The sequence below is a fragment of the Siniperca chuatsi genome, linkage group LG17, assembly GCF_020085105.1.
Source record: "Siniperca chuatsi isolate FFG_IHB_CAS linkage group LG17, ASM2008510v1, whole genome shotgun sequence".
In the NCBI taxonomy this organism is placed as follows: domain Eukaryota; kingdom Metazoa; phylum Chordata; class Actinopteri; order Centrarchiformes; family Sinipercidae; genus Siniperca; species Siniperca chuatsi.
Genome location: NC_058058.1, coordinates 6,665,315 through 6,681,319, shown reverse-complemented (window position 1 = coordinate 6,681,319; position 16,005 = coordinate 6,665,315). Strand labels below are relative to the sequence as shown.

At 37.9% G+C, this 16,005-nt stretch overlaps 1 protein-coding gene across 4 annotated transcripts; it reads left to right on the top strand.

Moving 5' to 3' along the window:
• The first annotated feature begins 44 nt into the window (after nt 1–44).
• si:ch1073-513e17.1 (sialin) lies at nt 45–15,682 on the top strand. Of its 4 annotated transcripts, none has more exons than XM_044170953.1 (13): nt 45–322; nt 1,472–1,590; nt 3,191–3,298; nt 3,451–3,616; nt 4,489–4,706; nt 6,334–6,567; nt 7,961–8,135; nt 9,127–9,245; nt 10,230–10,391; nt 11,492–11,624; nt 12,337–12,484; nt 13,053–13,143; nt 14,048–15,682. In XM_044170953.1, the coding sequence occupies exons 4-13, from the start codon at nt 3,523–3,525 to the stop codon at nt 14,213–14,215; spliced, it is 1,542 nt and encodes a 513-aa protein (XP_044026888.1). In that variant the 5' UTR covers nt 45–322; nt 1,472–1,590; nt 3,191–3,298; nt 3,451–3,522; the 3' UTR covers nt 14,216–15,682. The 4 variants fall into 4 exon arrangements, with proteins under 4 accessions (XP_044026888.1, XP_044026886.1, XP_044026887.1 ...); XM_044170952.1 differs by having other exon boundaries at nt 46–322; nt 3,454–3,616; XM_044170951.1 differs by lacking the exon at nt 1,472–1,590.
• Nucleotides 15,683–16,005: the final 323 nt, after the last annotated feature.

Below are 16,005 nucleotides of genomic sequence, written 5' to 3'. Positions count from 1 at the left end.
CACAGTAAACGGCTAAGCTAGCTAAAAGCTAGCACGAGAGGAGGACGGGCCAGCCGTTGGTCACGTGCTGAAACGTCACTTCCTCACTACGGACACAAACACAAAGAGCTGGCTTCACCGGATGGTCTCAAACTATCCGTAGCTACTTGAGTTAACTAATGTTTTTTCCGTGAAACACAGCTAATTTCTTGTCTCACAGGCTCACAACACCGGCTGAGATATGACACAATTCCGCGAGTTTTATTTTCTTATAACGTTACGTTCAGTACAACCGACCAGGCTGCCTTAAACAAGTGTTTTGTGGTTTATAACCCTTCACAAGGTAAGCTGTATTTGATGACAAGTTGACGTTAAACAGTAACGTTAATGCACTAGTTTAAGCTAGGTTAGTTCACTAACTAGCTGAGCGAAATACTAGCTAGAGTATAGTATAAGTTAAACCTGTGTTATGCTACCATTCCGTGACCTGTGTAGGTTAGTTAAATTATCTTTAAAATGTTAGCTTTACAGACAATGTACTTACATTTCCAGTTGTTTTATCAGTTACCTTATTTAGTGTTGTGGTGTCTTTTAGTGCAGTAAGGAGAAGTTGATAAATCAATCAGTTGGTTGACAGAAAATTAATTATTTCAAATTTTAATAATCGGTGAATAATTTTAATAATTTAAATAAAATTACGAAATATCTACTAGTTAAATCTACTAAGAGGCTAAAGATTGCTCATTTGTCTCTGTTTCCTGTCATTATAAATTGAATATTGTGGGGTTTTTTATTCTGTTTGACAAAATTAACTATTTAAAAACTTTACTTTGGGCTCTGGTAATAGTAATTGTTATGGGAAGTAGGTTTCAGCCCCTTTTTTAAATATAAATGTCAGTGCTGATAATGTGACTTATTCACATTGCTTGTTTAAAAAGGAGCATTCACTTTTTGTCCAAAAAGGTTTAATAAGAAAAAGTGCATCCACTCTCCTCAACTCCAACCAAGTGGAGAAAACTTTAAAACTTGCGGGGGTTGTCACAGTAACTGACCTTTATATCCTCAGTTCACCCCAAACTAGTAAGCAGAAGCAGGCAATGAAACATAACATAATACATTAATTGTTTCAGAAAGGAGAAGTGAGTTTATCTGAAGATCTCATGATAGGCTCACACACTCACTTGCTGACATGGCTCACATGGTAATGGAAAATAGTGTATTCTTTGTTGCTACATGTCATAATAATAATCTTTTATTGGTATCAAATCTTTCAAAATTAAAGTTACAAAGTGCTTTAAAATAAAATAAAAAATGCAATGATACCTAAAAAGTCCAGCAAAACACTCAAATCACTTGAAATTAAAGGAAAACATGTGGAAAACAGAAAATGTGGAAAAGGTCTATGAAAGTGTGTCTTGAATAGAATTAAAAGAGGGTATTGGTTTGGTTTCTTTTGTACAAGGCTGTAAATATGTTTACTTCTGCTGTGAAGTTTAGCATTTTAACACGGGGACTTATATGGAGATTGACTCGCTTTTGGAGCCAGCCTCAAGTTCGAGGAACTGCAGTTACCCTGCTTGAGGAACGCACATGCCCATGATGAGTTAAAAGGTCAGAAATATACTCAGGATCCAGGTCTGAATGTGCTTTAAAAGTGTGTCTAATAGTCTTGATGATAATAGAGGGTGACATATCAGGACATCTGCATCTCCAGCATATATCTAATAGATAATCTCCAGAGTATTTAGAGAGCAAGAAGTTTACTTTAGGATGTCATTCTGATACAACTCACTTGACACTGTCACTGATTTAGGAAACTAGACAGATTAAAGCAAACACTGAGAATTATTGACAGCCGCAGATGGAAAATTAGATTTTCATTTGTCACTATTTTCCAACATTTTGTAGACCAAATAAGTGAGAAAATAATCAGCAGATTAATCGATAATGAAAATAATAGATAATGACAGCCCTAAACTCTTAACGCAACTCGTATAACAACATAAATGTACTTAAAATACAGTCACTCCGGTGTTTGTCTGGTATATGCTGATGAACATATACCAGAGGATTCAAAGCTGTGAGCATGATTGCTTTTAGTGAACATTTGTGCATTTAGGATCAAAGTTTTGGGGCACCTTACGCATTCCTTAAACAATACGTATTGACTTAAAACGTGAAACATACTGAGATTGACTGGACAGATCGACATATGAATGTCATTCACTGTCATTGTAACTGTTTATTGATGTGATAACCTTAGACCAGCTGCTTCAGAGGATCGATGTGCCATTTTTCTCCAATTCTCTTCTGTGCTGTGATAACACTGTATTAACACTGTATATCTTTGCTGTCATGAGAAATTCATGACAGCAAAAACAAAACAACCTTACTGGATAATGTAAAAAAAAATGCACTATCATCAAGCTACAAACAAGTATATTTTTCTCAGTTCCTGAATAACAATTTTTGAAAAAGGTTTTTTCCTTTCGGGATCATTATGAGTTGTCACTTTTCTGCCCATCAAAGCTAAACAGCAGCAAGAGTGATAAGTGAAATTCAGCATTTGACAGCATTTATATACTGGCCTAACCAAATCCACTGTATATCATTTAACAGCATAAATGGGTACATTTAATATAAACATGTATTACTGTTTGCTTTTGTAGGTCAGCACTGCCACCAAGACTAATTATTTCCATTCACTTATTTCCAACAGTTATTTTCATGATCAATTAATCTGTTGATTATTTTCTGGATTTGTCATTTTGTCTATAAAATGTCAGAAAATAGTGAAAATATCCATTATAATTTCCCAGAGTCCAAGGTGATGTCTACACCAAAAGTCCCAACCGAAATACTTTCAGTTTACTGTCATTTATGACAAACAAAAGCATCAAATCCTGAGATTTAAGAAGATGGAACCAATTAAGGCTTTTACCCACACCTCCTCATGTTTTTCCATTCTTATGTTTTTCCCAGTGTTGTCTTCACTTTGGTGGTTTTCATGTTTCAAGCTGACTTTTGGTTACATGAAGCCTTTTCAAAACCATGTTGGTCAGCTCGAAAGAGTGTGTCAAGGCAAGGACTCGGGTGGTTTTCCTGAAACGTTTTTGAAGATAGACGGTTTTACCCAAAAACAACAACAAAACCAGTCTCTTGTGTTTGTTTATGACCTTTTTTTTTTTTTTTTTTTTTTTCATGTTCACAGGTTCCAGTTCAGTAAGGTCAAGAGACAAACTCACTCTGAGCTTCATCATCATCATCATCGTCTCACTTCCTGGCTCTGCAGTGTAGCCATTCTGAGCATCAATAACAGGTTTGGTTACACATTTCCAACGTGTTGTGAAATCAGGAAGTGTGTGTGTGTGTGTGTGTGTGTGTGTGTGTTGTGTCATGTGTCATGTCACCTGACTTGTGTGCCTCTGTTTGTGTTTGTCTGGCTTCTGATTACTACCTCCGTCTGTCCAGCAGGTTTCCTTCACACCATGGCTCAGTGACATACTTTTACCCACTTAGTAATTCCTGGGTCAGCCGAGTGCCATGCCACTACCAAATGGCTACTCCATCAACTCAGCCCCTTTGGACAAGAGCGAGGACAGTGAACCCCTCATCGAGAATGATGCGGGTGATGCAGGTAATAAATTAAGATTTTGGATTTGCTGCATGGCAAAGAGAGAGAAGGGATTTCTGGCACAACTTCACCTACTTCCAAGGTGCATGAAAAGGGAAAAAGTCTGAAGAGGTCAAAACTCCAGCAACACCTTTAGTATAAAGAGCAACTTTATTGTCAGACCAACGCGTTTCGTCTTGTTAGTGTTTAAAAGAATAGTTAAGTGGGTCTGAATATCCAATTATATCAGTAATACTTTTAGAAACACACAAAATGGTTATTTTTTAAATACTCTTTTAAATACATGAAATATACTTTTAATATGTATATGGTAAAAACATTGTTTGTGCCTTTTTAAATAACATTTCAAATGTTACCGTAGATGAGTTGACTGCAAATAATATTAGCTAACTGTCCCAAGCTACTGTCTGAATGTGATTGTGTTTTTTTATTATTATGTTATTTACCAATTAACACGATCTAACGCAATTATCGCTTGTGTTTTTAAACAAGGGGGTGAAACATAGCTGAACATTCAGAGTGAGAGTGGATATCGTTCAAAGTTTAAAAAGCAATATGTACAAAGAAGTAATTTTGAAAAGAAGTATTTTTAAATATTATTATAAATCAATCCTTTGTCGTTGTCCATAACATCAGCTTTTCACAAGCGAAGAAAAACAGCTGTGTTTTCTGATTTCTGACAATGTGTTTTTCAGATAATTGAACGTGTTTTTAAATGGTTTATTAAGTACTTTAAAAGTAGAATAACTTTCTCAACCCATAAAGAAACTTAATTCGTAAATTTATCTGAAACATTTAAAGTTACCGAATACACGGTTTTCACAATGCTCACAAACCAGACTGCATGTAAATATCATTGTATTCTATGTGAACAGTCCCTCCCCAGTGCTGCTCGGCTCGCCTCAGCCTGGCCGTCCTGATGTTCTTCGGCTTCTCTGTGGTTTACGGCCTCCGTGTGAACCTCAGTGTTGCCATGGTAGCCATGGTGAATAACACTGACCCCAAACCAGCCCAGAACAGCTCCGTGTTTCATGCTTGTCCATTTCCACCAGGAGCGGAAAACACCAGTGATACTTTCCAACAACCTGTGGGGGTAACAGTTTTTTAAGCATTTTTCCTTTCGCAAATTCTTAAACATATTACAACATGTGTGTAGTTTGGAACACTTTTTTAAGATAAGATAAGCCTCTGTTGATCCCAGAGGGGGAAATTCATGTGTTGCAGCAGCACAAGGACAGAAATAAGTACACATAAATAGAGAAAAGTAAAAAATAAATAATTAGAAGTATACAAATAAAAAATAAGAATACAATAAAGATAGAAATTGTACAAGAGCAATCAAACCCAAAATTACAAGGCTAGCAGTACACATACAGTACCCACGACTAGAGTTGCATTCAAACTAATAGTGTAATGCTTTCTCAAGAAAAGTGACGTAGTGGTGTGATTAGTAGCAGTATATGTAAGAGTAATATGATACTATCATCTATAACAGCGTACACAAAAAATAATATAATAAGACTAAGTAAATACAGTTTGATGTAGTACATTATGTAATAAAACAGTATTAACATAATATAGTACAGTACAATATAGTATGGGATATAAAATATAATAATAATATAAACAATATAATAAAGTATAGTATAGTATAATATAAAATAAATAATAAAGAATAAATGTCTTTTTCCAAGACATTTGATAAGGCACCTACTACAATATGTTGTCAGTTTGTTTCTTTGAATTAAGTTTAAAGTTATGTCAAAAATATGTCACAGTTTGCTCCTCGGTCCCTGGCTGCGTTTCATTAGTAGTTCCACTTCCCCTCATTCACTTACCCTCCGCCCTCGGTATTACGTAACAGCCTACTTCGCACGGAGGCCACTTGGAGAGCAGAGGGAGAGTGGGCGGGGAAGAAGTGGAGGTTTTAAATGCTCTTGTACACTTTCAGCCCAAACTATCACGAATCAGACCGCCTGTCTACTTGTCTACCTGCCTGTTACCTGTTTGCTGCCTGTCTGCCTGCCTGTTACCTGTTTGCTGCCTGTCTGCCTGCCTGCTACCTGTTTGCTGCCTGTCTACCTGCCTGTTACCTGTTTGCTGCCTGTCTGCCTGCCTGTTACCTGTTTGCTGCCTGTCTGCCTGCTACCTGTTTGCTGCCTGTCTACCTGTCTGTCTGCCTGTTACCTGTTTGCTGCCTGTCTACCTGCCTGTTACCTGTTTGCTGCCTGTCTACCTGCCTGTCACCTGTTTGCTGCTTGTTTACCTGTCTGTCTGCCTGTCACCTGTTTGCTGCCTGTCTACCTGTCTGTCTGCCTGTCACCTGTTTGCTGCCTGTCAGTACCTGCCAGTAAGCTTCCACTATATCACTTAAGCCATGCTGCATCTTCTATCTGTGTTTGGGTCCTTTCCCTGTTCCTTGCTTGCCAATCCGTGACAATATAAGAGAGACCAAAGAGTTAAAACTTACTTTTCCAGATTTCAGATTACTGTCAGGATCTTTCCATATATGAAAGGGGTCCAAACCAGGTCTCAATTCTATCTGCTTTGACCCTTTTTCTACACAATAAAGACATACTGTATATAACCTCTATCACAAAACTGGAACTGAGAACTCCGCTTAAATCAGATGTAAATGAGAGTAGGTCAACATGCCTTTTCCCCATTTTTTTGAATGCCTTTTACCATAAATTCTCCCTCTCTACATCCTCTTGTCCCAGATCCCCCAGTACCCATGGAACTCGGAGACTCAGGGCTGGTTGCTGGGAGCCTTCTTCTTTGGCTACCTGTGCACACAGATCCCGGGGGGCTACCTGTCCGGTCACTACGGGGGGAGTATCTTCCTGGGTTTGGGTGTGCTGGGCACTGCTGTCCTCACCCTGCTCACCCCTCTGGCTGCCCAGCTGGGGTCCTACTGGCTGTTTGCACTACGAGCGTTGGAGGGCTTTGGAGAGGTACGAGCGTGTTGAGCAGGAGGCTGTTTCTGTCTGTGTACCTGTAGTTTAAAGAGAACGCATTTGTGCAGTTGAATTTAACAGCAGTAAAAGAGATTAACCATTGAACATCGACCATGATTGAGGCTATTACTTGTTACTTTTACACAATATTCATTAAAGGTCCAGTGTGTAGGATTTAGTGGCATCTAGCGTTGAACTTGCAGTTTGCAACCATTTGAACACCGCTCGCCTCACCCTCCCCTTCCAAGCATGTAGGAGAAACTATGGCGGCCACGAAACTCGTGAAAAACACAAATGGCCCTATCCAGAGTCAGTGATTGATTTGTCCGTTCTGGGCTACTGTAGAAACATGGCGGTGCAACATTGCGACCTCCGTGGAAGGGGACCTGCTCCCTCTGTAGATATAAACGGCTTATTCTAAGGTAATGAAAACAACGATTCTCATTTTCAGATGATTATACACTAATGAAAACATACTTTAGAAATTATATTCCATTTCTGCCAATAGCTCCTCCTAAATGTTACATACTGGACCTTTTAAATTGTTCAACAATGTTTCTGGTAAATTAATTCTTAAAAGCCTTGATGTATCCCTGAGATTTCTAATCCTTATATAGATTAATTACATCAGTCGGTATCTTCAGATCACTTAAGAGAGTTTGTGAGAACAGATTGTGTTTCAGGTGATGTGATGCTTCAGTTTCTTTTACACTAGAGCTGCAACTAACTATTATTTTCATTATCGATTAATCTGCAGATTTTTATATATATATATCGGTCTACAAAACGTCAGAGTTTTTTTTTTTTAATGACTTAAACGATTAATCAGTTATCTAAATAGAGACAACAGGGTCAAGTTTTCATTTATCCCATGTGCAATAAGTGCTCTTAATTCTAATACATTATAAACTGCAACGAACTGCTTCCCTGCAAAGCTTCATTTTATTTTTCTTGTGTTGCAGCTTTTGTTGCTTTTATCGTATACCCTTTATTTTATTCTGAATTGCGTACATAATACAGCACTTTTAATGTCTTCAATTGACTTAGTGGGTTTTTACTGTGTTTATGTTTCATGTTTTATGTTTGTGTTTTTATGCTGTCTTGCTGCAAAAAGAATTTCCTCTTGTGGGACAATATCGAACTGAACTAAATAGTTGCCGATTCGTTTTCTGTCAATCGACAAATCAATAAATAAATGAAACATTTCAGCTCTATTTTACATCCCAGAAGTATTATTGCAGAGGAAACGTTTGAAGCCTTGCTACACATCCACAGTCTGTATTAACAAAGACAACATTGATTGTGATGGGTGCATCTTGCTGCTTGCCAGTCTGTCTCGCTCTCTCTCTGTCTGTCTGTCTGACTGCCTGTCTCTATGTTTCGTCTCCAGGGTGTGACGTTCCCGGCCATGATGGCGATGTGGGCTCGGTGGGCTCCTCCTCTGGAGCGCTCTCGCCTGATGACCCTGTCGGGATCTGGGGCCAACTTTGGGGCCTTTTTGGCTCTGCCACTCACCGGCTACATCTGCCAAACCTTAGGCTGGCCCGCTGTCTTCTACCTCTGTGGTGAGGGAGGGAAACGCATACGCACACCCAAATACAATCACATGCTCATACACATCATGACAGACAGTACCTTAGTCTCTCACAGTTTTTCTGATTCTGGAAAAAAAAAAAATGTTTTTTTTTTTTAACATCTCTGCAATACTTGACATAATTGTGCAATATTCTGTGTTAATACTCCTGTGCAATATACTCTTTTCAGTTTAAAATTCCCTATTTATTGATGTTTATTCATACCTCTATTACTGCTGTGCAATATCCTCTGTCTCATTATAATCTTAATAAGCTACACTTAACTGACAGTTCATGCACTATTACCTTATACCATATTATTATCATCAACCGGTAAACCCACTTTGTACTTCACTCTTATTTTAATTTTATACTTATACCCACGTGGTACTTAATTTATTTTCTGACCTGTATTATAGTGTATTATATTTGATTTGCCTAGTACTTCTATTCCTGTGTGCATTGACGTGACAGTGAGCTGCTGTAATGAAAGAGTTTCCCCTCGGGGATCAATAAAGTATTTCTGATTCTGATCTGAAAGATGCCAGGGTGGTAAATGCTGCCACAATGGCGAGTAGGGGGTGCACAATAATAAGTAATTTAAACATACAGATCATAAATCCCTTATATGATATAAATGATTAATATGCAAGAAATTAGATGTAATTAAATGATAGTTCCCGTATTTGACAAACAGAAATCAGTTACAGTAATTTGTAGAATACTAAGGCTACAAGAAAGTAATGTTTACCACTGCATGACAAAAACAATTTGAGGTATTTATCTCACTTTACTGAGCTTTTTACCTTTTATCCAGGATGTTCTAATATTTAAGATAATATTACTTTTACATTTGGAGCAGTTTGATTTTGCCATGACATTAGGCATTCACTGCCAACCCTGAATACTAGCACCATTCTTTCAATTCAGTTATTTACCACCTTGTACAATAAAAGGTTTTCTCTCTGTGTCTCTCTTTCAGGGGGTGCTGGTTGCCTCTGGGCAGTCTTTTGGTTTACTTTTGTATCCGATGACCCTCGCACCCATCGTCGAATCAGCAAAGAGGAGAGAGATTACATCATAAACTCTATTGGACCTCAGGTGCACATGAAACATTAACCAACGTTTTATTTACCATGACATGCATCTCGCTTTTCTCAGTCTTGCTCTACATTATCTGTAGTGTAGCTGGTCAAAAAAGTAAGTAGTAGTGATTACAAAAGAGGTATTTGTTTGAAAAATGAAGACATGAATATAATATCATCTCAGCAAATAGCTTCTTAGTAATATGTGTGAATGAGATGCTCTGCTTTATTGCAGCTCCTCTTTGTTGATACGATATAAAACTCTGGCCTAGTGCAGCTTTAAATGTTGGCTATAAACACATGAAACAAAAAACTTATCGTGCAGTTTCCCTGTATTGCCAGTTAGAATGGAAGCTCCCAAGACGGTGTTTTATGCAATTATTTGGATGTTTTTTTTTAGTTACACTATTCAACTTATTCGACTTATTCAAGCTTTGCTAATAAAACTTCAGTCCAGCTGTATGTCAGAAGGGGACCAGGGGAGTTTTGGATGTATGAAACTGATTATCCCTTGCACCTCTACTCCATGTTGGAGAGTGTTACTGCTTGCTGGGAAATGTTATTCTTTAAGTTTCCACTCAAACTTCCCGTTTCCATTTCCTTTACTTTCTGTCTTTTCCTTACTTTCTCTTCCCCTCAGCTGTCCTTTTGTTGTTTAGCTGCTGGTTGTTTTTTTTGTTTTGTTTTGTTTTTTTATTCAAAGATGCTAATGCCAACAAATCAATATGCCTTTAAAAAAACAAAAACATGTAACAGAGCTTCCCTGTCAATGTCTGTGTGTAATAAGTATGTAAGATAAGATAGAACTTTCTTTATCCCGATGGTGCAGTTACAGTACAAAAATATAAACAGGTTAACGGTAAAGATCATTCTTGGTGAGTTGCATATAGATATGTATGAGAAATGACATGCGTTTACGCTCTCCTGAACGTTTCTCCTTGTAGTTATCGGCTTTTTCTTATTCTAAAAATGTTGTCATTAATCTGAACTGAATCTGCAGGGTACAGGTCATGGCTGGTCCGTGCCCGTGTTGCCCATGCTGCTGTCGGTCCCTCTGTGGGCCATCATCGTCACCCAGATGTGTTCAAACTGGTCCTACTACACCCTGCTCACCTCCCTGCCCACCTACATGAACAACATCATGCACTTTGACCTCCAATCGGTGAGGTTTTGATTTATTTGTTCCTCTGTTTCATGTCAGAAATAATAATTAAAAACAAACCGCAATAATAATAATTAAATGAATGATGGCTGAATTCCATTTAGCTGCTTCAGCTTCAGGGTCCTGATATTGTGCTCACTGTCACACTGTCCTGACTTACTGGGACTTGTTAATGTTGTTAGTTACACCTTGATGACTGGCGGTCTGGATTGTAGTTCAGTGAGAACACAGATGCTCGAATCATCCATGAGGATTGTTAGCTTCAATGTTTAAAGCTAACACTTTAGTTTACTTTATCTCATTTGACTGAAGGGCAGTAGCATTATTTCAAAAGTAAAAAGTGAAAAAAAATGTAGCAGTTTTTGTAAAATAGCACTTAATCTTTAATTACGTTTGTGTGACAGGTTCATGTAGGCAAATGGTAAAACTGACTGTCTACTTTACTTACAAAAGAAACATTGTAGTTGTGGTTGCTTACCTGCAAACCCTCCGAAAGTAAACGTACATTAACATGAATGAATCTGCTAAAAACTAAAATTATCGTATCAAAGTCGTTTGTCTGTTTTTAAATAATGCTAGCTGCTTTCTATCTGTCAGCTCAGTGTAAACCAGCACTGGAACGAACATATTACATATTAATTAGTGACCTTTTTAAAGGTACAGGCAGTTTTTTTTATCTTTGGACAGAGCCAGGCTACCTGTTTCCCCTTGCTTCCAGTCTTTATTCTAAGCTAAGCTAACCATCTGCTGGCTGTAGGTGCAGACATGAGAGTGGTGGCCATCTTCTCATCTAACTCTCGTAAGACATTAAGTATGTTTTCCCAAAGTGTCAAAGTGTTTCTTTAAACTTTATAAAGGTGTCGTAGATGACTTTGGTGTCCGTTTTCTCATCACTTACATGCTGTACTACAGCCCCAACCTTTCCTGATGTCGTTGTCCAAGTTGGTGAAATGCTGCTGCGTAAACGAATGCTGTGTGACAGGACACTGTAATATGTTCACTTACGCATCTCGTAAAACTGGACAAGGACAAGCAACCTGTAATCATCGAATCCTTTGCTGAATATGCTACAACAAATCCATCTGTCCCTCTCTGTCCAGAACGGTTTCCTCTCCGCTCTGCCGTACCTCGGTGCCTGGTTGTTATCGACGCTGTCGGGTGTCGTAGCAGACCTCCTCATCGAGAGGAAGGTGTTCAGCGTCACCATCGTACGCAAGCTCTTTACACTCGCCGGTAAGGGAACTTTTCCTCTCAGATCCTCTTTGTGTATGTCACAAATGCATGCATCCTCGTGTACACCTGTGCATGCATGATTGCTTCTGTGTCTGATTGACTGTCACCAGTGGTAGAAGAAGTATTCAAGCTATGAAAAATTGTAATCTAAAAAGTAACTAAAGCTGTCAGACAAATGTAGTGGAGTAAAAAGTACAATATTTGCCTCTGAGATGTTGTAGTGGAGTAGAAGTATAAAGTAGCAGAAAATGGAAATACTCTGTAAAGTACAAGTACCTCCAAATTGTACTTAAGTACAGCACTTGAGTAAATGTACTTAGTTACTTTCCACCACCGGAGTCAGTGGTCAGGAGGTGAAAGTAACACAACATTAGATTAGATCATTCATTACCAACCAAAGACCTGAGACCAAATTACAATCTCACATGACTCAGGTTTTGAATGGAGTAATGCTGCCCTCATCTGGTGTAGATTCAGTTTGTTGTATTGAAATGACACAAATATCCAGATATACACTCAGTGAACAGAGTAAACAGACTTACATTAAATATCACGCCAATCACTGGTTTTTTCGTCTTTTCAATATTTATTTGTACCACCGAGTAAAACATAAGAGAAGCAATAACCCCAGTGATGTTTTCTCAAAGTGTATTGGTATTTCCTTCCTTTTTTAAAACATCCATCTCTCCACACATCCACCTCCTCTCTGCAGGTCTGTTGCCAACTGCAGCTTTCCTCGTGGCTGCGAGTTACGCCGGCTGCAGCCACATTCTCACCGTCACCTTCCTCACCCTCTCCACAACCATAGGAGGGATCAGCGCCTCCGGAGTCTTCATCAACCAAATAGACATCGCTCCTCGGTGGGTGTTACCATCCATACTCTTTGCCTACTCACAAAGTCACTCAGTCATTTATTAAGATTAGATTCTGCATGTGGGCATTTAAGTTTCCCAGAAGCCCAAAGTGACGTCTTCAAATGTCCAAAACTCAAAGATATTCAGTTTAAAAAGATATAAAACAGAGAAAAGCAGCAAACTGGGACATTTACAAACCGGAAACCAGAGAATGTTTTGCATAACTCTTGGAAATTTACTTAAACAATTAAACGATTATTAAATCTGGTGCCAACTGATTTTCTGTTGATCAACTGATTCAGTTCTAATCAAGACTCAAACATATGAATAGTAGTATGATGATGTGGGTAGGCTTTCGGTAAAATCATCCAGTTTTGGTCCTCCTGACTCCCAATTTAAGACTGTTGTATATACAGTATCTGTGATACACTGAATTAAATGTAGAAACTGTAATATAACTCACTATTTCGTGGAAAGTAGGACATTTTAGGCTGGTAACGCAGGTTACTCGCTCTTTCGCTGTCTTTGCATTTTAAAGAAACGGTGAAGAATATTTTCTTCCTCTCTCCTGCAGGTATGCCGGATTCCTTCTGGGAATCACCAACACATTCGGGACCATTCCTGGAGTCGTGGCACCTATTGCTACAGGATACTTTACTGAGGATGTAAGTCTCAAAAAATAAATGATTCGAGTTCGGTCACTTTAATTACCGCTATATGTGATGACACATTTGGAGTACGCAGACTGAGTTTCACTTACGTACAGCGCATAATTGATTTAACTGCTATGGGCTAATATTTTAGATATATGTTTTTATGCAAGAAAATGCAGTTTTGTTCTCCATAAAATAATTTTTTTTTTGTCACAGTGGAAAAGCCTGTGAAACAACGCCATACGACTCTTGTTGAATTTTAAATTTAGTTCATTATGAGAAGGAGGACATTAACTTACACTCATCTTGAAATGTTGCAGCTCCCTCCACGCTACACACACAGAAATATATTCAGATATTCAAATATTTAAATTAGAATGGAATAAAACAATGAAATAGGCAATAAAATAGAACAAAGTGTATAAAATTAGCACTAAAGAAATAAAAAGGTATAGTAAATTATATTTATAAGGAAGATATACAGTTACGTATATGCATATGTAAAGTATGTGCAATATCAGTGTAATATGCAAGTTGTAGTGCAAAAAGAAAACTTTAGGTAGTATTGGGAATGAGGGTATTGCAAAGGTAATTGTATGATAATGTGCAAAACCATCATAACAGAGTAGTTCCATGTAAAATGCCACAGATGCAGCTCAGTGGTGTGAAATCTGGGACATGTATAACACGTAGAGCTGATGTTTATAAGAGTAATTTATTCACGGTGCTGTGCAGAGGACTTCCTTTATCAATTAAATCAGCTTTTCTCTCCAGTTACCTAGTTACCCTGATATGCAGAGAGTTACAGCAACAGACAGTGTTTGGTTAGATACACAAAAATACATACACGTACTGTACAGAACGGGCCACTGGAGTGATTCACTACTGATGTCCCCTCTTCTTCTCTGGTTGTCAGCACACCCTGGCAGGCTGGAGAAAGGTGTTCTGGGTGGCAGCCGGGATCAACGTCTGCGGCGCTCTCTTCTACACCGTTTTTGGCAGCGGAAAGATCCAGCCGTGGGCCATCACAGAGGAGGAGAGAGAAGAAGCTGAGAAAAAGAGGAGCACGTCCATCTCCACATAAAACATAAACATGCAGACGAATACATCCAACAAACACAAAGAAAAGTGGCAGATGTAGCACAGCTTTAACTCAGTGTACTGCACACAGAAAAAGAGATTTAGAGGTCTATTAATTAATGCAGTATCCACACTTAACAAATATGAAGAATGTGAGAGGTTTACCTACAATTTTATTAGCAAAGCATAGCACAACATTGGACAGGATAGTTTGATCAAGAATCATTTAAAGTGTTTGCAGAGTTTTTATATAATAATATGCACCTATGTTTCTGTTCTTGGAGAGTTTATACTCAGGTGAGCGTTTTGAACTAATTTCTACAATAATTCCAGCAAAGAGATTAAAGATTATAGAGCAGCTGTATACATCAAAATCTAATTTTAGGCATGCTTTTAAAGTAGGGTAGTGTGAGGTGGCAGGGTGTTAAGAGAAAGCAGAAGGATGTTCTCACTATATCAGAGACAAGTGGACAGATTTGCACTGATGTAAAACAAAAACAAAACAAAAAAAAACATTTCAACCACATGATTCAACATCTGCTGGATATTCACTGCCTTTACCAATCAGGAAATTGTGAATACTTGTTCTGTTTACAGTTGTTGAATGACACAGAAGCATAGTTTTAAGTTATAACAGTAATATTTACATTATAACCAGTGATATTTGCACTGTAGCCTATAATACATGGACTATGCAGCACCTCAGGTCAGACCAACACAAATCAATTTGTTTGATCTCATTTCATTTGTTTTAAAGTTTTTTTTTTTCTTGAACTGTGAACAATAATGTTTCATGAACAAACTAGTAGGATTTTAAAGTGTTATTACCCACATAACTTTAGCTGCTTTGTTTACAGCTGTATCTGTTTTCTGACCACTTGTAGACCAGTAGGACCAAAAGAAGCACTTTTCACATACACAAATACACCAAAAGTTGTATGTTTGATAACAGTGCCAAGATTTTGCAAAATAATTTTTCCAGGATGGTTTTATCCAATCTTTAGAAAGCTATGTTTTTTAGTTTCATCCTGAAAACCAAAGCACCTTCCACTGTCAGGATTTGAATATTTTTAGTAAAAGTGCCATGAACTGTGACTTACTTTTTGTAAGAAATATGTGGATTTGCGGAGCTTGGATTGTTTCTGTGAGTTTACTGTCTCATCAAGATGCCTGTGTTGTTAATTTCTTCAACTATAATAATTATTCTCTTTGTAAAAAAAGGTCTCATTTTTGTCAATATCAAAAAAAAAAGAGATCTTTTTAAAACGTCCTATTAGGTCAAAGTGCACTCTCATTGTAAAGATGTGATGTTTTTAAACGGATGCAATAATTTATTTGCCTTCTCTTTGATTCAGAAATGTGTGATGTTGCACAAATATGTTAAATATGTTTATGTATGACTTCATATTTTATTGTGAAAAGAATCAAGTTTGTTTGGTTTTTGAGCAAAACTAAAATCTGTAGCATCCGACTGGAGTCATTTGTCACATTTTTACAGTTGTGTGTGTGTGTGTGTGTGTGTGTGTGTGTGTGTCTGTTCAGCCTGTTGATACTAGTGTTTCTGTGTTGTTGCAGATTGTTGCAATCTTAGTCAACTAATCCTTCACAGGAAGTGTAGGTGTGTATGACAGTCAGAGCAAAGGGCAACAGAGGCAAAAACATCCATTTAAATGTTTCCAGGGTACAAGATGTTCCTCTGTTACTGACAAAGGAGATCAGCAGGGCGGTAGTCTTGAGTCCAAATTCCCCCTGCACAACCCCACATACCCTAAAATACCACATACCTTTCACATT

What these genes read in the sequence shown, in the direction of transcription:
- si:ch1073-513e17.1 (XM_044170951.1), top strand. Translation starts at nt 3,523, where the DNA reads ATGCCACTACCAAATGGCTACTCCATCAACTCAGCCCCTTTGGACAAG. An exon ending in CTTTCCAACAACCTGTGGGG is followed by an intron (nt 4,707 to 6,333) that starts GTAACAGTTTTT and finishes CTCTTGTCCCAG; the next exon opens with ATCCCCCAGTACCCATGGAA. An exon ending in CAAGCTCTTTACACTCGCCG is followed by an intron (nt 11,625 to 12,336) that starts GTAAGGGAACTT and finishes TCCTCTCTGCAG; the next exon opens with GTCTGTTGCCAACTGCAGCT.